Source organism: Dipodomys ordii, unplaced genomic scaffold (genome assembly GCF_000151885.1).
Source record: "Dipodomys ordii isolate 6190 unplaced genomic scaffold, Dord_2.0 Scaffold11, whole genome shotgun sequence".
NCBI classification, from domain to species: Eukaryota; Metazoa; Chordata; class Mammalia; order Rodentia; family Heteromyidae; genus Dipodomys; species Dipodomys ordii.
In genome coordinates, this window is record NW_012267227.1 from 14,774,613 (window position 1) to 14,796,457 (window position 21,845).

Consider the following 21,845-nt stretch of genomic DNA (forward strand, 5'->3'; position numbering starts at 1 on the left):
CATTACTGTCCCTCTTCCCTTCCTGATCAGGTATCAGAGGCCTCCGCAAGAGCTCCCCTGGGAGAGGAAGGGCCTCCAGCTGGGGCATTTGGCCTTAGGCAGATTCCTTGATTCAGTGACTACTGCCAAACTTAGATGCCTGGCAAGCCGGCTGGGTGAGTAGTTTCCTGAGAGGAAGCTGAGGTCTCATCCTGTCCTGCAGCAGGAAAAAAAGAAACCCCAGAGGTAGAAAACTGATTTATTTGCAAAAGAGACTATGAGAGCAAGGAGAAAAGGGCTGAGGGACACTGTAGTAGCTGTTGGGCCAGCTATGTCTGTTTAAAAACTTGGGAGAGAATATCAGGTTGGGTTAGTTTAGATGAGTGCCAAGGACATTTCTGTATGTTGCTTTCTATCAGTCCAGACTACACATTCTGCAAAGCCTTTGCCTGCCCATTTGAACGTGAGGAACCCAGAAGAGAGGAGGAGCTTGAGGTGGGGAGGGTTCTAAGATGCCAGCATCTGTGCCTCCACTTCATCTTAGGCCTGTGGTCCCCAACACACACACACACACGTGCACACACACACACTCAAATGTCAGCTTGTCTACTGACTTTTGTTGTGGGGGTTTCTTTTTCCACTTAACCTGGGGAAGAGGTCTCACTTTATCCCAAATCAGTAGTTCTCCTACTTCCCAACCTGTAGCTCTCAAACATTTCCTCCCCACTTTGCTAGGCTGAGACATATTCTGGGCCTAAGATACCTGAGCCCACACATCACATCTGCACATGGCTGTCCAGACTAAGCTGGAGAAAGGGCGGAGGCAGCCAGAAACAGGAAGTAGAAGTCAGGTGGCAGCCAAAGCCTCTGCTCTGCTGGGTAGTGAATGGAGTCAACTGGACATTGGGCCTAGAAGTTTTCATAATGGTGGGAGAAATGAGTCCGGTCCTGTCTGTTGATGAGCTGACAGGCCTTCTCCACATCCTTGGTCATCCCAGGAGGACCACAGCTAAAGACCCCAATCTTCCGGACCTGTATCAAAAGCACAGGCGAAAACTGCTATGTTGTCCATTCACAGAGTCAGCTCAGTGTTCAGAGAGACCGCAAGGGTCAGGCGCAAGATTCAGGCTAGCTTCCCTTACATGTTCAAGACCAGCCAGAGCCAGTGTTCCTGAGGAAGGTCCGCTTGGTGCCCTGCAGGATGAGGGTTGGCTCAGTGTTTCTAATATGAGCCAGCCTCGTGTTCATGGTGAAAACCAGCTCAGGAGCCAGGGTGAGGGCTGACTTAGTATGAGCGTAGTATGGAGGTAGGTCTGCCTTTATGGTGAGGGCTAGTTTCACTTACCGAGCTTTTCTCTTGGGACAAGTCATGGCTTCAGAGTTAGTAAATCTCTTTTGCCTGTCAATTCTCCTTGTCCCTCTGGGTGACTCTTAGTACCTATCCTCTTTCTTCCTGTTACCCAACCAGACTCCCAGGGGATGCATTCTTTCCCTGGTTGAGTTGTAGAAACTTAGCACGCAGATGATTTGTAAAAGTGCGAAGCTAGCTGTGGGCCGATGGGCTGACCTGTGGGTGGACCTCCTGCAGGGAGTTGAAGAAGGGCTCAAAGGGCGGCCGGCCAAAGTGGGTGATGGAACGCAGCCCCGTGAACAGACTCCGGTTCAGCACCTTCTGGAAGTGTCGCTCACAGATGTACTGGGGGAGGGGACACGGAGGAAGATCACACAGATACCACCAGGCCCAACCCCCTCACCCAGACACGGGTTCTGCCTGCCCTAGCCTGGCCAGTCGTGACCCACCAGCATGGTGGTCCTGAGGTCGAATTTCTCAGCCAGCTGGGTGATGTAGATGTGCACAGACACCAGGTCCTGGCAGTCATTCTCCTCCACCTCCCGGATGATGTCAGCCAGCCACTCGAACTGCCTCTGGGTCCTGGTCACCCAGATGAAGTAGATCTGAGGACACACATTGGCGCTTAGGAGCCATTCCACTCAGGCTCCCTTATGTTGTAGGAAGCCCGTTTCCACCTGTGCACAGACAGCCTGTACTTTGGGGGCTACTGGGCCAGGCTTGGAGACTAGAGACAGGTTGCCCCAGGGCACAGAGAGTTGGAAGTGATAGGCTACCTGGGGCCAGACCAGTGAAGAGGGGAAGGATGGGTGGGTGGATAGGAAGCAGCTTCCTTTCCCACTCTCCACTGGACTCCATCAGGAGGCTGCCCGTCACCAGGCCGCCCAGAGGGAGCTCTTTGGGGCTGAGGGACACTTCATAGAGCAAACCAAGCGCACTAGAGTGCAGCTGCTTAGACCAGTGGGCCAGGAATGAGCCTGAAAGGAGAGCAGGTAGTAGGGACAACCTTGGAGGTTCCGGCTTTCCAAGGAGAAATGAGAAGTAGGACTGTGGGTTAAGAAGCAAAAAGGCAGAGCTGGCGAGGATAGAAAAGAGGAAGGGAGCTGTCACTTTCTGAGTGCTGACAGCATCTGGGCTGGGCATGCTGCATTCCAGCCCTCCTGACTCACCTGCCAGGCCCAGAGAGACGAGCAGGGGCCTGCCCCTGGGACCAGGCTGGAGGGAAGGCACCCCATGAATGTAGAAGGGGCTTGAAGATTCAGCAGTATTCCTGGGGATAGCCCAGCCCACTAGCCCTGCCTTGGCCACTTCCTTCCTCTTAAGAGTTCATTTCTGCCCTACCCTAAGCAAGCCTTTCTCTCACAGCCAGCAGTGCTTCTTGGTCTGGCCTAATGTGGAAGAGGGATACCCAGAAGTTGAATGAAGGCACCCCAAGAGACCAGGTGGGAGACTGTAGGCATCAATAAACCAATTATACCCTTCAGAATTCGGGGATATCCTGACACTTCCCCACCTACCTCTCCACTACCTTTTCCCAGCCAGATGCTGGTGGCTCATGCCTGTAATCCCAGCTACCCAGGAGGCTGAGATCTGATAGTAGTTCAGTACCAGTCTGTGAGACTCTTATCTCCAATAAACTACTAGAAAACCAGAAGTGACTGTGGCTCAAGTGGTAAGAGCACTTGCCTTGAACTGAAGAGCTGAGGGCCAGCGCCCAGGCCCAGCGTTCAAACTCCACACCCGACAAATAAATAAATATAAATGTACCCACTACCTTTTCCCAGATGGAGACCAGGAACAGAGGCCAGAGAGGGACCATGGGCTGCTGGGAATGAGGGCCACTCACCTTCTTACAGAGCAATTGGCAGCTGACTGATGACTTGAAAACCAGGTCTTTGAGGATGGAGGCAAAGGGGGTGACCCCAATGCCCCCTCCCACCAGCACGGACACCTCAAACTTATGCCACTCCTGGTGGCCTTCCCCAAATGGTCCATCAAGATAAAGCTGTAGGGAGGGCAGTGAGTTAGAGATCAGTTTGCTCACCGCCAGGTACCAGCCTGGTAGGGAGCCATGCAGTGAGGAAGAATCCAACAGGGATGCGAGTGGCACCTCATATTTGCAATCTAGTCTCCGGGTTCAGGGAAGGGAGGGACACGGTGGGGAGCCTGGGGTGGTTAAGCAGATGTGGGGGCATGTGGCACCTCTGGCCTGGGTCTGAGTACCTTTGGGTATCTGGTACAGCTGTCCCCCGTTGGCGGGGAGTAGATCTCCCGGAGCCGAGTGGTCCAGGGCCCTGCTGCCCGGATGTGCAGGCTGAGGGTGTCCTCGTGGGGCGCCGAGGTCAGCGTGAAGGGGTGGTACTCAGTGGTCCCCAGGGCCAGGCAAGCGATCTGCACCCACTGCCCTGACTTGTACTCAAAGCCCTGGGGCCTCTGGAAACGCAGGTGGGTCACTCCTAGGGGAGGGATACGAACCATGGCAACGGTGTGGTCCCCAGAGAGCGTCCCCCACCTCCATCCACCGCCTTAGCCCTGCTTCTAGAAGGTCGCAGGGGAGTCTTTCTACCTCCAGAAACTTGCCTTGAGGAGGAACTGGGGGTGATCAGGACAAGGGGAAATGAGGCCTAAGCGCCTGTACTCTCTGGTGAGAAAGGTTCAGTCTGCTGACAAAAGAGCACCCTCCCCCTTTTCCCCCAGATTCCTTCGTGCAACTACGTCAGACCACTGCCATGCCAGTCTGCAGGAGACTCTTGGCCAGGCTCTGCCCCTGCCCTGTCAGCTGCTTCACTGGCCACTAAACTGCTTCCCTGATCACCGCCTCCAGCCTGGTTGATACCTGAAGGCAGTAGCTCTGCCTTCACCACGCTGATCTCCACTTTCTTCCGGCTCAGGCTCACCAGCTTGTCCCCCACATAGATAAGTGCTGGGACCAGGAAGAAGATGTGGAACCGGGGCAGCTGGATCAGAGCAAAGCTGCCGTGGATGATGAGCTGGAGAGAGCCAAGAATACAGAATACAGCTTAGTCCCAAGGATCCCTGTATTCTTCCCCACTGGTCCATTGAATCCCCACCACACCATCTACCACACTTCTCCCAGATGCTAAGACTTTACCACTCCCAATTCTGTCTTCCAAAGCATTCGATGGGAATACTATTTTCCATCTCCCTGTGACCATCTTAAAGCAGGGCACGTGACTCCCATGCAGTAGCTGAGACTCTTCAAGGCAGCCAGTGCAACCAGGCCTTGAACACACTGGGTAATTTCTGTAACCACTTGAGCAATGTTACTAGTCCTTTTTTTCAGTGTGTGTGTGTGTGTGTGTGTGTGTGTGTGTGTGTCCTGGCCCTGGACACTGTCCTTGAGATTCTTTTTCTCAAGGCTAGTGTTCTACCACTTGCACCACGGTGCCACTTCTGGCTTTTTCTGAGTAGCTTATTAGAGATCAAATGTCTCACAGACTTTCCTGCTCAGGGTGGTTTCAAACTTTGACCTTCAGATCTCAGCTTCCTGAGTAGCTAGGATTACAGACAAGAGCCACCATCATCTAGCTGTTCATATTTTTGTGTTTGCTTGTTTTTGTTGGTAGTGGGGCCTGAACTCTGGGCCTGGGCACTGTCCCTCAGCTCTTCAGCTCAAGGCTAGCACGCTACTGCTTGAGCCACAGTGCCACTTCTGGCTTTTTCTGTGTATGTGGTGCTGAGGAATTGAACCCAGGGCCTCATGCATGCAAGGCAAGCGCTCTACCACTGAGCCACCTTCCCAGCCCCTGTTCATGTTTTTGAGACAGGGTTGATAACTTTGCCTGGGCTAGCCTTGAGCTAGCCTCTCTCTCCCCAGTAGCAAAGGTTACATGTGCACCACCCAACTCTGATGTGACTTTTTGAAGCTGTGCTTTTATGTCAACCCCCCCTAAAAACTTTCATGAACTTTGTTTGTCTACAAGGCTTTGGCGTACCCTGACCTCTTCCTGGCAGCTGGTTTTTCCTCCCTGTTCCCTAAAGTCAATACAGCAAGTCTTTTCTGCTGCAGGACTTTTGCACTTGGGGTGGCCTGGGCTGTCCTTTCCCTGGTTCTTCCCAGGGCTGCCTTCATCTCCTTTTTCCAAGTTGCAGTAGAAACATACCTTCTCCAGCCTTCCCTCGGTTCCATCCCACCTTCCTTCTGCTCGCTCCACAATCCCTGTCATCAGCCACAACCATTTTTTTTTTGGCCCATCCACTTACATGTTTATTATTGCTCTCCACACTGGACTCAAAAGGATGGGAACCTTCAGTTCAATACACTCTCCGTTCTTAGCATCATCTGCGTGGCTCTCAGTAACCACTGGGGAAAAGAATTTCCCCCTTTGGGAGACTAAGAATACCTAAGTACCTTCTTTCCTTGCAATAACTGATAGGGATTGTCCAGCTCTGGTTCTTTCCTTGATCATTTTGTCTAATGTGGGTACACACTACTTGCACCCACTCTTCCCACTCACTGACTGACTCCCAAGTCTGGCCAGTGTGGTTCCACATTTGTCTCCCCTTTGTACCTGCCCACTACAGTCCCACCAACCCCGAGAATGGCCAAGCCTTGAAGTCTCCTTCTAGCTGTCCACTCTCTCTTGGCAACCTAGGACACTAGTGACAATCCTCCCACCCCCACAGCCTCCCACTGCGTGGGCAACAATGCTCTACTGGTTGTCCCTCTTTGACTCTTGGGCCCATCGGAACTTTCCAGTTCTACTACTGGCTTATTCCTTCTGCCACCCCCAATCAGAGGTGTTGCCCAAGCCCGGTTTCCTCATCATCTGCTCTTTTCCTTTCTGGGCTTCATCCACAAATAATGACAGCCCCTCAGCTGCAGGTGCAGGTCCCCTGTGTCACCAGCATGTCCACGCATCACCAGCACAGCCAGGCCTGCTTTGGTCTCCTGAGCACCCCACTGCCGTTCCCACTTCCAACTCTGCCCTATTGCCTGGATTCCAGTGCTCTTCAAGTGTGTGTGTGTGTGTGTGTGTGTGTGTGTGTGTGTGTGTGTGTGTGTGTGTGTGTGTGTGTTGTATGCCAGTCCTAGGACTTGAACTCAGGGCCTGGGTGCTGTCCCTGAGCACTTTTTTTCTCTCTCAAAGCTAGTACTCTACCACTTGAGCCACAGCACCGCTTCTGGCTTTTTTTAATTATTATTATTGGAGATAAGAGTCTCCTGAACTTTCCAGCTTGGACTGGCTTCAAAATGCGATCTTCAGATATCAGCCCCCTGAGTAGCTAGGATTTCAAGCATTGAGCTACCAGCCCCCAGCTGCTCTTCAGTTCCAGCTCCTCATTTCCTGTCACTGTTTAGCTTATCTCTCCTAAAACTTTGGCCCAAGTCCCATCTTTTCCCTAAAGTCTCCCCTAACCAGTTCAGTGCTGGTAAAACCCTCTTCCTATAACTTACTATAGGAATTTCTGCTCAGCAGTGCATGCAATATTGTGTGTGCGTGTGACTCTCTGTGCAGTGAATCTGAGGTTCTTCAGGGTCAGATTAGAGTTTCCTCCCCTGCTAGAACTCACACAGAGCTAATGCATAAGAGACCTCCGCCTTTGATTGAACTTGGGTCTCACCTCCAGGAATGCTTTCCCTTCATTGAGGGTTCCCAAAGTCCTTTTTTTTTTTTTTGGTCGGTTGTGGGGCTTGAACTCTGGGCCTGGGCGCTGTCCCTCAGCTCTTCAGCTCAAGGTGAGCACTCTACCGCTTCAGCCACAGCGCCACTTCCGGTTTTCTGGTGGTTAATTGGAGATAAGAGTCTCACGGACTTCTCTGCCCGGGTTGGCTTTGAACCGCGATCCTCAGATCTGTCTCCTGAGTAGCTAAGATTACAGGCATGAGCCACTGGCACCTAGCCTCCCCCCAAATTCTTGATCTTTATCTCCACAGGACGAACTTAGGCCTCTGGGAGCTCTTCTCTGACTTGGCTGTGCTTTCTCAGAGTTCCTTACATTTTGGAGTTCCCTCACCCCCACCCCCAAAGTTCTCCAAAGCCTTCAGCCAGTCTGACTACAATGGTAGGGTGACCTCATATCATACGCCTCTGTGTATACACCGCATTTGGGGTTAGCTTTACTTTTTAAGCCACAAAGCTGCTGCAGACTCCTGCTCTGAGATGCTGACTCCCGCTCTTCAACCTGGATCGGGGGACCTGGACATCCCTCCCCAGGGACCTATATGAGGGTCCTTTACCAAAGCCAAGTGGTCATGGAAGAGGGAAGGGTCTATCCTGGGCTAATGGCCAGGATAGCATTGCCCAGCAGAGGGAGCCGGAACATTTCTAAGCCCCTTAACTTTGCTGCTGGTGGCTCTCTGTATCCTAGTGACTGATAACGCAGAAAGAAGTCTTGGGTCTGAGGGAGCCAGGCTAGCTCCTCTTCTGGGTCTCTCCACCAGTTCAAAGCAACTGCTGTATCACCAGGAACAAGTACATGGCCTCCATTCCTAGCAGAAACCATAGACCGGGATGCTGGCACTCCACCCATTACTGAGAAGAGGGGTGGGAGGAATAAATTAGCCATAGTGCTCCAAAGAGGAAGTGATTTCTTTGGAAATAACATCAGCAGTTGTAGGAAACACCCTAGGCTTAAGTCTGGGTCCCTTGAGAACCATGAGGTGCTGAGGCACAGGCAAGGTAGAGCAGAGCATCCTCCCCGCTACAAGTGAGGACTAAACTGCATCTGGAAGGGACAGGCCAAATAGCATGAGCATGCTGTAATCCTAGCTACTTAGGGGGCTGAGATCTGAGGATCGTGGTTCAAAGCCAGCCAGGGCAGGCAAGTCTGTGAGACTCTTTATCTCCAACAAACCACTCAGAAAACCAGAAGTGATGCTGTGGCTCAGGTGGTAGAGTGCTTGCCTTGAGCTGAAGAGCTGAGGGACAGCGCCCAGGCCCAGAGTTCAAGCCCCATGACCGACAAAAAAAAATAAGACAGGAGCAAATGGTGGACTCTGTTTCAGAACAAAGAAGACCCCTGTGTGCAGTTCTGCCTGGGGATAAACAGGCTTGGCCCTAGGCCTCTAGACTCCTTGAATGCTGGCAACCAAGCCATGGACTGTGGGAACCACAGGGGACCTTGGGACTTGATTTAGCTTCTCATTGAGGCCCCGGGTTGCCCTTTGGTGAGCTGCAGACAAGCAGTGACAGCAACAGAGATACATGCCAGAGTCAGCAGGGGAACTGACCAGGAAAATCAGCTGATAGCAAACTCACCGAAGATGGAGGGCAACAAACAAAGGGGGGAATGTGAATGAAGGGGCAACAAGGGACTTAGGTGAAGAACTAAATGGAATAGATGGAATCTTAAAAATCCATCCTGGGCTATGAATGTGGCTCAGTGGTAGAGTGCTTGCCTAGCATGCATGAAGCCCTGGCTTCAATTCCTCAGTACTACATACACAGAAAAAAGCTGGAAGGGGCGCTGTGGCTCAAGTGGTAGAGTGCTAGCCTTGAGCTTTTAAAGAAGCTCAGGGACAGTGCCCAGGCCCTGAGTTCAAGCCCAAGGACTGGCAAAAAATAAAAAAGTCCATCCTATCAGCGATCCTGAAGATGTTGAGAGCAAGCTCATGAACTTTACAGGTAGCATTTAGCAGGGTGAGAAGGCAAACACTCCTCACCCACCCCCCTTCCAAAGAGGACCAGACAACACCTGCCAGGAACCCACTTAAATTTCTCTAAACAAAGTGACTCCTCCCACAGCCTACCCAGGAGCCAAAACCCAGCTATTCAAAGGCAAGAAAGACTGTGTGGGCCAAAATGATACGGGGAGTCTGGAGTCTGAGGAATGTAGACCAGCCTGCAAGGATTGCTAATGCAAAACCCACGCCAGGGAGGTACTCTCCAAAGGTTGCCTATTGGGGTGAGCGTCCTGGGGAACCCCACAGTATAATTTCCACCTTTACAGAGGGACGTGGAGAAGTGGATGCTTGAAATAATGAAAGAGGATGGATGTCCTATGTGTCACTCATGGGAATACCCTGCCCGTGCCCAGCTGGCCCTGTGCATAGCCGAAAGCCCTCACCAGGACATAGAGCAGGATGTAGAGGTGGTGGGTCAGCCAGAAGCCTCGGAAGCTGCGTCGGCGGAAGTGGTGGGAGGCGAAGACATACATGACCGCCAGGACCAGCAGCAGCACGACGCCTGTGAGTCCTGCACAGTGAACAGGAAAACAGGAGGGTTGGAGACAGAGGGGCAGTTCTGAGGTCCCTAGGGTCAAGGACCCACTCCACTTCCCTAAGTGGGAATGGCAAAACTCTTACGTCCTCCTCTGCCCACCCCCACCCCCCATACCAGGCATTTTTCATCTGTGTAATCCTTTTTTTTTTTTTTTAAATTGTCTCTTGCTTTCTTGACTCTTAGGTCCATGGGAACAAGCACTGGGCTAAGCTGGCTCATCATAGAATCTTTAGTGCTAGAGACAAAGCCTGGCATGCCATAGGCCTTGTATAAAGGTGTGCTGCAGAAATGAATGAATGCAAGGAGAGTTTACTTGGCTCGTTGGGGGCATGTATTAGAAATTGTAGAGCCCAATGTTCATGGAGTGAAGGTTTGGTCCTTGTCCCCCTATCACTATACCTGGCTCTTGGCGGCACACCACTTGAGCGCTATAACATCATTAGGGCATGGATTGGGATGACATCATCGGACTTATCACCTGATCTCCCTAGACCAGCCTGGAGTGTGTAGAAAGAAAGCCTCTTCCACTACTAGAGAATCCCAGACCAGGCCAGAGCTATGTGGAAGTGATAATGCTGAAGCCCGGGTTGGGGTTGGGGAATGAAAGCCCAGAGAACAGTCCCTCAGGTGATCAAGGAGGAGAAAGGCAGTAATTAGGACGATTAGAGGCCCCCTCCCCCTGCAGTGTGGAAAAGCAAAGGTTAAGAGGACGAATCAACCACAGCCTGTCAAATCCTGAACTAAGAGGAGAGCATAAATACAACCTTATCCACCAAATCCCCACGTGCAGGAATTAGCAAGCACCCTCTGAAGTTCAAAGCAGAGCTTTTTAGGATTTAAATAAATAAATAACCCACACTGTTTCACAGAGAGAAGAGAGTATAGGAAAAAAAAAAAAGTGTTACCCTCCACCTCCCCCCAGGAGGGAACAGACTGGAAATATAAATAGACCCAAGATGAGTTTGAAGAGATTCACAGCTAATCGCTCTAAAATGGATGATTACAGGGAGTTAGGAATAGGCCCCTAAATAGCCCTTGTCAAGACATCTTACAAGGTGGAGGGGTGGGGGAGGCTTCTGTCTGGGTTTACAAAGAGCCTGACTCCTCCCTCGCACAACTGGAGCATAGCATTTCTCCAAGCTGCTGTTGTGCTTGGGATGTATGCGTGGAGGAGGGCTCCACTGCTACTCCAATGGACACTACCCACATGGGGGCTGGCTCACTAGACCTAAGTCAGAGAGGATCTACATCTTCTGCTCCCCAGGAGGGTCACCAAGCAGAGAGAGCAGAGCCTAGTTTCCCAGTGAGAGCCGAATGAGTCTGGACTGCTCTGGGACAGCGTGAACCCAGAGCCTTGGTGTTCTGAGTCAGGCTTGGAAAATCACGGAGGGAAAAGGCTCTCACCTGGTACGGTCTGGAAGAACCACCAGTAATACTTCTGGGGGAACTCAGACCTGTGTGTAACAGACAGCCATGAGAAACCCCCAAGAGGGGGACATCTGGGGGGGGACCACCCAAAGGAGACACCCCAGCCCCGCCACCGGTCACCCCTGCTGACTTGAGCTTAGGAGTGTAGGCTGCTGCTGGTTTTTCCCAGAGTCTGGAGGATAACATGTTCCTCTGGCCAAAACGATTTGAAATTTTCCACATGCAAGAAATCCTCACCTCCCCACACACACACCCTTTCCCACTTTTGTCTGTGAACACCTCTACATACTCACCCATCATCATGGAAGAGGCCAGGGAAGAGGCAGGAGAGGATGCTGAGTGGACTTATGGAGAACAGGTATACATTGACCACATGGCCCACGCTGTGTAAGACTAAGAAAGAAAGATGGAAGGGGTGGGCCCCAGGGATTCCTAAGGACCACCCAAAGGTAGGTGCTCAAGGCCGAAAATGTCAACCGGAGTTAGGATTCTGGTGGGATGCCAGTGGCTCATGCCTGTAATCCCAGCTACTCAGGAAGCTGAGATCTGAGGAGCATGGTTCAAACCCAGCCCAGGCAGGAACGTCCATGAGACTCGTTTCCAATGAACCAACAAAAAACCAGAAGTAGAGGGGTGGCTCAAGTGGTGGAGCACCAGCCTTGAGCCAGAAAGGTGAATGGGCAGACCCTAAGTTCAAGCCCTAGTACCGACACAACAACAAACAGGATGGAGGGGTTTGAAGAAGGACCCTAAAAATCTGTATTTCTTGCTCTCATTCTCCTGATCCTCCTGCACACCATTCATGAATGCAACCACGCGAGTCTGAAGTTACCCCATTAGCAGCTCATTGCTTTGGTTTCTCACACTAAGTTATGCTTTCGTAAGAACTGGGAGATACACGGTATGCACACTCCTCCTGGGTTGTTCGTAGGTTGCCAGCTGGAAGCTGGAGAGGTGTGCTAGAAAGCTGGGGGAGAGGAACTCGGGGGGGGGGGGCAGGGAAGCCTCTAAGACTTCTTTGCCAACTCTATTCTTAAAGAGAAATCTCTCAAAGCTGGGCGCCGGTGGCTCACGCCTGTACACCTAGCTACTCAGGAGGCTGAGATCTGAGGATCGCAGCTCCATGCCAGCTGGGGCAGGGACGTCTGTGAGACTCTTATCTCCAATAAACCACCAGAAAACCAGAAGTGGCGCTGTAGCTCAAGTGGTAGAGCGCTCGCCTTGAGCTGAAGAGCTCAGGGACAGCGCCCAGGCCCAGAGTTCAAGACCCACGTCCGAAAAAAAAAAAAAAAAAGAGCAGCAGGCCCTTGCCTGTGAGGACGATGGCAGTGGAGGCGATGAGGCGGTGGAAGTCCACGGCGGCATCGAAGGGGATGTAGCGGTTGAGGAAGGTCTCCCGCAGGAAGGTGAGGAGGTTGCGGCACATGGTGAGCAGGATGTAGGAGAACATGAAGGAGATGCTGGCTGCCGTGCCCCGGGACACGATGATGCCCACGCGGGTGGTGTCGGTGATGCCCTTGTGGTGTGCTGCAAAGGCGTAGTCTGTGGGGGGGTGACAAAGGGACAGAGGTCAGAGAACCCCACAAACGGGGGGCATTGCCCGTGTTACATACAACACCTCCCTAGGAAAGCCTTAAGACCCTGACCTCAAACCCCAATGCTGCCCTGAAAGAGTCGTCAAACCTGGACACCTGCCACTCACAACAGACCAACCTTCACACACACACACACACACATACACACATATACAATGCCCACTCATTCACCGGCTGCCAAGTGCCCATCACAAGCCCTGCCCTTGGGGTTGGTTCCTTGTCCCAGGGCCCTGCCCCCAGGAGAATCTGATCCTCAGCTCGGTGCATTACTTCTGCCCCCCCCATTGCAGTAAGTGATGCCCCCCCTCACAGTAGGCCCTCTCCAGGAAGAGCCCCCCGGAGATGGCGTAGAACACCGCCACGCAGCCGATGTGGCGCCGGTAGTTCTCAATGAACCGCTTGAACTGCTGGACGGTCTGGTGGCGCCAGCTGCGTTGAAACTTCTCTCGGTGCGCCTCGGTGAACAGCAAGGGCTGGAAAGAAGTTACCCTGGGGGAGGGGAAGGAGGGGGGAGGGAGGACACAAGAAGTCTGAGCTGTTTATCCCCCCCCCTCAGGGGGACATCCCCCCCCTCCCTGCTTCTCTGGGGTGAACTACTGAACAAACAGGGGCTTTCAGTCACTCACTTAGAAGCTGGGTTCAGACCCCCCCCCTCCGGCTCCTTCCACTAAAGGTTATTCTGCACTCTGAATAATTCTGTACTCTGATTGTGGGTGCCCTTTGCACCCACAATCAGCCTCTAAGGGAAGCTCACAGGACACCTCCTCCAGGAAGGCTTTCCTGACTTTCCAAGCAAGCCTCTTGCTCTTAAGCACTGCTATAACATTCACCAGTGGGGCACCGTCATCACCAGTGTTGCTGGACTCTCAGGCAAGGGTGGCATTTCTTGGGCAGTGACTATCTGTCTGCCTCCCTGGTGGTGAGCAGAGGGCCTGGCACCGGATGTTGAAGGGGTGGATGGGCTCAAAGTGGGTAAGAGCCGACGTACTTCTTGCCAAACCTCCGCCGGATCTCCTGGGGTGGGTCTGTGTCCCTGGGGCACTGTAGTCTCTGCGGTGACATCTCAGTCCTGACGTTGCGGGCACTTATTCTGGGAGAGGGACTAGGAAGGAACACAAGAGCTAAGACCTTGGCCACTTCCTGCCCGTAGCCTGCCTCCAAACTCACTTTCTCTGGAAGAGACCAGAGCTCTCCATGAGAAGACAGTGGGACTCCCAGAGAGACAGAGACAGAGACAGAGAGATCCTTGGGGTCCCTGCTAAGACCTTGTCCTATATTTGTACCCACCACAAGGTCACATGACCCAGGCAGCGAGCACGGAAATCTAGTAGGTTTGTTGGAAGGTACTATATGGAATAATCTGGGTGCCCCCATCCCAGCCATTCTAGGGAGAGGAATGGCAGTTCCCAGAGGGAGGCTCACCAGATCATCTCCTGGCTCATGTAGGAAGCCCGCCGGCAGAGGTTCTTGATAACTTCTGGTACCTCCACTCCTGCAATGAATGCAGAGCTCGGTTAGAAAGCATCTCAGGGCCCAGAGACTAGAGAGCCTGGCTCAAGGCATGGCACCCTACTTTCCCATGTTCATACCTAAACAGAGTCCCCCTTCAGTGGACACCGTGACTTTGCAGGCACCCCAACCTCAGCCCTTGTCTCTAATGGACATTGAACCCAGACATGTGTGGGTGAGGAAAAGGAAAGCATGAGGTGAAATTGACCAGACAAGCATCCATGAGGATGTGTGGCACTACTAGGTCTGGTATCCTGTATTGGGGTAAAATTCAGAAACTATGTAACTTGCCTGTTAAAGCCCCTTTTGCTACAAAAACAACTCTGTCAAAGGCCCTCCAACTTAAAACCTCCCAAGAGATAAATATATAGTCCAGGTGGTAGGGATAGGGGAGATCACTCAAAAACTCTACTTTGCTTTTTAAAAAAAAATGTTCATAATAAAATACCAGGGAGGGGGGAACCCCACTTCATTGTTCCTGTCTTGGCTGACAGGGCAAGATGGAGCTACAAACCAGGTTCTTGTAAAAGGCCCAGGAGGGTCTAGGACAGTTTCCCAGTGCTGAACCAATCTCCACGTGAACCCTGGTCTATAGCCAAGGTCAAAAGTGAGTGAGCTGATGTAACTGAAATTTGAGTGTTTAAAACAAAGCATAATGGTCTATACGCTTAAATGGTTCAATAAACAGCAAATCTGGCAAAAAAAAAAAAAAAGATTAGAAAAACAAGGGCAAATCTAGGGGAGAAGTAAAGGGCTGTTTGTGTTGTTCTTGTTGTTTTGTATAGTTCAAAAATCGATGAAAATAAAGTCTGGAGGAAACAATAAAGCACATCAGTGATTAAAACAAGACAACAAACAAAGCTAGCCCTCTGCTTCATCCTCAGTCCCTATCATTATTGGATGTCCCTGGGCCTCAGTAGCCAGGTTTATGGTCTGCCTCCAGGAAACTCTCATGCCCCGACCTTAGGCTCAGGAGCCCACTACCTGGGAAAGAGAGAAAGCTTCTTTACCAACTCCCTTCACCCCCCCGCCCCCACCCCCAGGGCCAGGAAATACTCTTGCCTAGAAATTGCACCCACATTTTCTCTTAAACTTGCTCCTGGTTCCCCATGGAATCTGCCCTGCCCCCCACTCTTCTCATAATCCTGGGAGGGACTGGGTTTGGTCTCAACATGTCCCAGTGAGAATCTGAAACTGAGAAGACATCGTGTCAGTTCTCAGAGAGAGGAGGCCGCTCACAGACCCCTTCTGCCTGCTCCCTGCCATTCTGACTCTAGCTTCTATTAACTTGAGCCAGACTCAGGCAGGGCAGGAAGCTGGGGGAAGGATACTTAGCCAGGGGGAGTGTGTGTGTGGGGGGGGAAGGATACTTAGCCAGGGGAAGTGTGTGTATGTGTGTGTGTGTGTGTGCATCCTGATCCTGTGTGTGTGTGTGTGTGTGTGTGTGTGTGATTCTACCCATCACACCAGCAAGGCTGTTTAATGACTGTTTTTGTCTTTGGTTTTGTTTTTTTTGGGGGGAGAGGCCAGTCCTGGGGCTTGAACTCAGGGTTTAGGCACTGTTCCTTCTTTTGCTCAAGGCTAGCACTCTACCATTTGAGCCACGGCATTACTACCGGCTTTTTCTGTGTATGTGGTACTGAGGAATTGAACCCAGGGCTTCATGCATGCTAGGCAAGCACTCTACCACTAAGCTACGTTCCCAGCCCCTGTCTAATGACTTCCATGAGCCTGAAGAACATACATCTCAGATCCCTTTCCTCATACAAATAAAACTGTCGATTAGAAAATATACTTTCCAGCTGGGTACACAGTAGCTCATGTCGGTAATCAGCTACTCAGCTACTCAGGAGGCGGAGATCTGAGGATCGTGGTTGAAAGCCACCCCGGGCAGGAAAGTCTTTGAGACTCTTATCTCCGATAAACCACTAGAAAGCCAGAAGTGGTACTGTGGCTCAAGTGGTAGAGTGCTATCCTTGAGCTAAAGAGTGCAGGGACAGAGTTCAAGCCTCACAACCAACAAAAAAAAAAAAAAAGAGAGAGAGAGAGAAAGAAAATATTTTTTCTCAATATTCTTCTAACGTATTTTCTAACAATGTATTGGGTCTAACAGAGTAGTCAGGTGGGGCCCATCGGCCTGCCAGCTGGGCCTCACCTTTGACACAGAGCTGTGTGAAGCGGAGCTCGCTGTCGTGGTCCCGAAGCATAAAGTGGAAGTCCTCCCAGGTCAGCTCCTCCTTGTCCTGGAAACCTGACTCTCGGAACATGGACTCCACCACCTCGGCCAGCTGGGCCTTGGGCAAGCAGTTGTTGGAGATCTCGATGAAGGATCTGGAGTTGAGGAAGAAGAATCCTCGTACCCAGACACAATGGCCACCAGGCCTCAACTGGCCACATCCCAAGCCTCTTACTAAGTTCTAACAGGAGTGTGGTTATGAAGGTAAAGAAGAGGCCTCCACTTCTCCTTTACATGTCTGCTTTCCCTCCCCGAGCAGGTCTCCTCCTTTCCCAAGAAGTCTCTGCCCTTGCTTAATCTCCGGGCCATCGAGAGGACTGACCTCAACATTCTGATGAACTCTTCCTTGGAAATGAGGCCATTCCCATCGAAGTCATACATGCGGAACATCAGGCGAGATTTCTCCTCAGGGGAGCCTGGGGAAAGAAGGACTCTGTGAGGAGAACATGGGCCCACTATCTGGAAACCCTCAGGCTGACCCGAGGCAGCAGGGTCAAGACTCACTGCCAGACCCGGCAAGGGGTCATTCTGCTTCTTTCGTTTTTTAATTTTAATTATTTTTTGTCTCCATCCTGGGGCTTGAACTCAGGGCCTGGGTGTTATCCCTGAGCTTTATTTTTGCTCAAGGCTAGCCCCCTACCATGTGAACCACACAACCACAGCTCCAATTCTGGCTTTTTCGGTAGCTGATTGGAGATAAGAGTCTCAGGGACTTTCCTGCCCCCGGGCTGGCTTTGAACCGTGATCCTCAGATCTCAGCCTCCTGAGCAGCTAGGATGACAGGCGTGAGCCACCAGCGCCTGATTCATTCTGCTTCTTTTAACTCCCACCTGAGCAGTTGTAGATGTCTGCCACGTCTGGAGATGCAGCCCCATTGTTTCTGATCTCTAACAGCGCAGTCACACCCCAAACTCTGTCCCCATTCTTTGTCCACGCTCTACCCTCTACATAACTTGTTCTCCTTCCATACCTTTCATGAAGACCACCAGGATGTCCAGGAACTCCCGGAAGGACAGGTAACCATTGCCATCTCTGTCAGCCAAAGAGAACATGGACTCCACAAACATGTCCTGAGGCTTGAGACCCAGGGACTCAGCAAACTCAGCCCTGCTCAGCTCACAGGTCAGGGCTTCTCGAACCTTCTGGGATGAGTCCAGTGGCAGGGTCCCTGCATCCGCCTGGTTGATGTCCAACACCTGTACTTGGGCAGCCACAGAAGGAGGGAGAAAAAGAGACAAAGCTGCCTTGAAAATCATGGAGGAGCCACCTTCTGAGGGGTCTGCCCGTCACTTCTAGATAAGCAGCCCATTGGGCAGTCCCCGGGACTATATCTGTCTTAGCTGATTGGACCAAACTTGATATAAAGTTGATCTGAGCTGGGGAATCTAGAATTGGAAGTAAAAGTCCTAGATATGTGTTGTCCTGAGCCCCCCCAAAATTCCACACGACAGAGACCATGTTTCTCCTTCAGGTGCTCAGAGATCCAGGAAAAAGCAAAAGCAGGGAGCAAACAGAGACAGCCTAATGGAGGAGCAGTCTTGCTTGGTGAGAGTTTTCTCACTGGAATCCCTGAGATGGTTTGGATCCTCGGTGTCACCTGACCCTTGCATCTAAAGGAAGTTGAACTCAGAGAAGGGTTTGAGAAAAGACAATTCTCCTTACGAGCCTTTTTCTGGCTCACCCGGGGGCCGCCCTCGTCAGAGAACAGACAGGCCACAGGCCAAGGTACCTGTCTTTCCTGCCTATCAACTTGGCTAGTTAGTGTAAGCCTGGTTGTGGTTCACGGGGCCAAGTGCACAGCTTTGAACAGGTGCTTTAATGGAAAGAGCCTGGGGCTGGAAGCTGGAGACCTGGGTTCACGGCTCAACTCTGCTACCTGCTTGCTGCATGACCCCAGGCACTTCTCTTCCGTCATCTGGGTTTCATTTCCTCTCCTGCCCTGCTCAGCTCACAGGGTTATTGTGACCATCAACAGGAATTGCTGTGTGGGCAAAGTTTCGAAAGAGGAAAGCACCCAGACAGCTATCTGGGATGGACAGCCACTCCCAGGAGACAGCAGCCCCCCCACTGCCCAGCATAGGGGCTCCCCATGGCCCTGATGCATTGTGAGGGGCGGGGAGGTTTCCAGGCCCTAGCTAGGAATTTTCCCAGTGAAGAACCCCTCAGTTCTCAGGCATTTTTGATATTCAAGCCGTAGAAGGGTTAAATGTGGCACAGATATACACATTGGATAATAGTACGACAGTGTCCCACAGAACTCTCTCCCTAGCCAATCTTCCTTCTCCTCCACCTCCTCTTCTCCTCTTTCTCCTCCTCTTCTTCTTCTTCTTTTTGTGCCTGATACTGGAGTCTCACTTGCTTATTAGATTTTGTTGTTGTCGTTTGTTTGTTTGTTTGGCTCAAGGATAGTACTCTGCTATGTCAGCCACACCTCCAGTTGCAGATTTTGCAACTAATCGGAGATAGAAGTCTTTCAGATTTGCCTGCGCAGACTGTGTACCGCCACCCTCAGAGCTCAGCCTCTTGAGTAGCTAGGAATATACAGGCAGGAGCTAGCATCTTCCCATTAGTTGTCCAAACCCGCTACATTTCCCCCCACAGGAGAGAGGAACTGTGGTTCTCAGGACTGCTTAGCTTGTCCTGCCCCATTCCTGGATGTGACTCCCTCTCACATCCTGAGACAGGGTTCAGATGGGGGCAGGGACATCTCCTTGCAGTAAATGTAACAAGGACCATCATCTACTCTTCCCTCGGGCCTGCAGATGCCCTATGGATAACTAAAAGGAGGATAAAGTGGGTGCCAGCAGCTCATGTCTGTAATGCTAGTGATTCAGGAGGCTAAGATGCAGAGGATCACAGTTTTGTTTTGTTTTTGGTCAGTCATGGGGCCTGAACTCTGGGTCTGGGCGTTGTTCCTCAGCTCTTCAGCTCAAGGTGAGCGCTCTACCATTTGAACCACAGCACCATTTTGGCTTTTTTTCTTTTTTGCTTATGTGGTGCTGAGGAATCGAACCCAGCGCCTCATGCATGCAAATGAAGCATTCTACCATTGAGCCACCTTCCCAATCCCGAGGATCATGGTTTAAATATAATCTTAGGCAGCAAAGTCCAAGAAATTCCATCTCCAAACTAAGCAGTGAAAAGCAAAGCTGAAGGCATGGCTCAAGTGGTAGAGCACACTAGTGGAGTGAGTAAACAAGCTGAGTGTATGCAAGGTGCTGACTTTATTTTTTGTTTTTGTTTTTTTGGTCCGGTCATGGGGCCTGAACTCTGGGCCTGGGCACTGTCCCTCAGCTCTTCAGCTCAAGGCTAGTGCTCTACCACTTGAGCCACAGCGCCACTTCCAGCTTCTTCTTATGTGGTGCTGAGGAATCAAACCCAGGGCCTCTGGCATGCAAGGCAAGCACTCTACCACTGAGCCACCTTCCCAGCCCAAGGTGCTGACTTTAAAAAGCTGTACTGCAGCTGGGCACTGGTGGCTCACACCTGTAATCCTAGCTATTCAGGAGGCTGAGATCTGAGGATCGCGGTTCAAAGCCAGCCCAGGTAGGAAAGGCCGTGAGACTCTTATCTCCAATAAACCACCAGAAAACCGGAAGTGGTGCTGTGGCTTAAATGGTAGAGCGCTCACCTTGAGTAGAATAGCTGAGGGACAGTGCTCAGGCACAGAGTTCAAGCCCCAGGACCAAAAACAACAACAAAAAGCACCGGAGAGTATCCAGTTATTATCTTAAATCTTCAGTCATTTTGGATCCCAGGAACATCAAAGCCTGCATTCAGGAGTTGGTGTTTAGCTGAGAACTCAGCACTTCTGACTTCTTCAGAATTCACCCCGTGGCCTCATGTGGGGAAGGATGCCACTGGCGGGAAGGATGCCAGCTCACGTACACTCACACGGACAGATCTGATCCCACGTTACGCACCTGGGAGAAAAGGTGCCTGAAAAAGGTCTCCAGGAGGTGGCTCCGCTGCTCGCGAGTCACCGCCACCCGCATCAGCTCTTGCTCCCGCAGCTCCCACTCCTGGAAGCTCAGCCCGCTCTCCTTCAGAGTCCCCCGAAGGCTCTCCACCAGGGCCTGACGCTCTTCCTCCAGGTTAAACAGCAGCACCTTCGGAGGCAGCAGACATAAGAACAATCCTCTGCCAAGGCCTCTTAAAGCCAGGTACTTCATATAGATTATACCAGAGGGACCACTGTTACAGCCTGGGTGCTGTTCCTGAGCTTTTTGGCTCAAGGCTAGTGCTTTACCACTTGAGCCACGGCTCCGCTTCTGGGGTTTGTGGGCGGGGGAGTTAACTGGGGACAAGAGTTTCACAAATTTTCCTGTCCCTGCTGGCTTCGAACCATGACCTTCATATGTTAGTCTCCTGAGTAGCTAGGATAACAGGCATGAGCCATCAGCACATGGCTTCAAAGGCACTTTTACAAAGCTATTCTTCCCCCCCCCCCATTCCATACTGTAAAAGGGGAGGTCAAAAAATGAGCTAGGCAGTCAGTCCGTGATCAGCCTCTAATTTAGCTCCCATCCCGAATTCCTAAAAATCACTAGATCCTGAAATTAAAGGGTAAGGCACAGGACCTAGCTCCAAGGACCCCAAGGTAGAATGCATGAGAATATCCTTAGAAAAGGAGAAAGTTAGCCAGGTGCTGGTGGCTCACACCTGTAATCCTAGCTACTCAGAAGGCTAAGATCTGAAAATGGTGTTTCAAAGCCAGCCGGGGCAGGAAAGTCCATGAGACTCTTATCTCCAATAAACCACCAGAAAATTGGAAGTGGCATTATGATTCCAATGGTAGAGCACTAGCCTTGAGCTGAAGAGCCCAGGGACAGCGCCCAGGCCTAGAGCTCAAGCCCTACAACTAACCAAGAGAGAGAGAGAGAGAGAGAGAAGAAAAGGAGGAAGCTGACCGTGGCTGCAGTAATAAATATCCTGTAGCCCTAGAACAGGACAAGTTTATCTCTCTATCAGGCCCTACCATTGAGGACTAGATGCCAGAAAGCCTGCCTTGTGGCCCAGTGTTCCTTCACTTCCACCTAACTGTCTCACTGGCTATGGCTATGAACAAGCAACCAGAGGCCAGCTTGGCGCCTACCAGGTCATACTCCTTTGGGATCTTGAGCAGCAGGGTGCGGCGTCCTCGATTGCTGGACAGGATGAGGTTGACTTGTTGAGGGAGCCGCAGCTGGACAGTGCGGAGTACCGTGAGCCTGCCGTCTACCACCCGGATCTGCCCAGGCTGTAGGTGTACAAGCACAGGCCGGCAGGGCTCCTTGCGGCCTTGCCATTCCAAAGCTGGGGGGGGGGGGAAAGATGGATTAGGCCAACTGGGGGGTCTCCAGAGATACACTGGGTGAAAGAGGACCGGCTCAGGATTGGACTCCACAGGTTCTTAGGAACCTCGTTTCCTCTTGGACAAGAAACCAATGACTATCCTTTCTGAAGTGCTCCACATGAGATATTTTTCATCGTAAACCTATGGGGGTGGAAGCTGTTATTTTTACTGGAAAGAAGAAATAGGTTTGGAGAGATTATAGATGAAAAACAACAACAACAAAAAT

The 21,845-nt window shown here is 51.6% G+C and overlaps 1 protein-coding gene across 1 annotated transcript in view; it reads right to left on the reverse strand.

Annotated features, from left to right (window-relative positions):
* Window positions 1–262: 262 nt before the first annotated feature.
* Duox1 (dual oxidase 1) overlaps window positions 263–21,845 on the reverse strand; it is a gene marked incomplete at its 5' end in the record, with an annotated part of 30,755 nt that continues 9,172 nt past the window's right edge. The window contains 18 exons of the mRNA XM_013009971.1: window positions 263–1,011; window positions 1,547–1,675; window positions 1,780–1,935; window positions 3,177–3,335; window positions 3,554–3,786; window positions 4,167–4,320; window positions 9,362–9,489; window positions 10,921–10,970; window positions 11,238–11,337; window positions 12,256–12,486; window positions 12,850–13,028; window positions 13,528–13,641; window positions 13,962–14,031; window positions 16,204–16,379; window positions 16,607–16,700; window positions 17,255–17,480; window positions 20,208–20,393; window positions 21,380–21,579. Of these exons, the coding sequence (XP_012865425.1) occupies window positions 889–1,011; window positions 1,547–1,675; window positions 1,780–1,935; window positions 3,177–3,335; window positions 3,554–3,786; window positions 4,167–4,320; window positions 9,362–9,489; window positions 10,921–10,970; window positions 11,238–11,337; window positions 12,256–12,486; window positions 12,850–13,028; window positions 13,528–13,641; window positions 13,962–14,031; window positions 16,204–16,379; window positions 16,607–16,700; window positions 17,255–17,480; window positions 20,208–20,393; window positions 21,380–21,579 (2,708 nt within the window). The remainder of the gene's footprint in view (window positions 1,012–1,546; window positions 1,676–1,779; window positions 1,936–3,176; window positions 3,336–3,553; window positions 3,787–4,166; window positions 4,321–9,361; window positions 9,490–10,920; window positions 10,971–11,237; window positions 11,338–12,255; window positions 12,487–12,849; window positions 13,029–13,527; window positions 13,642–13,961; window positions 14,032–16,203; window positions 16,380–16,606; window positions 16,701–17,254; window positions 17,481–20,207; window positions 20,394–21,379; window positions 21,580–21,845) is intronic.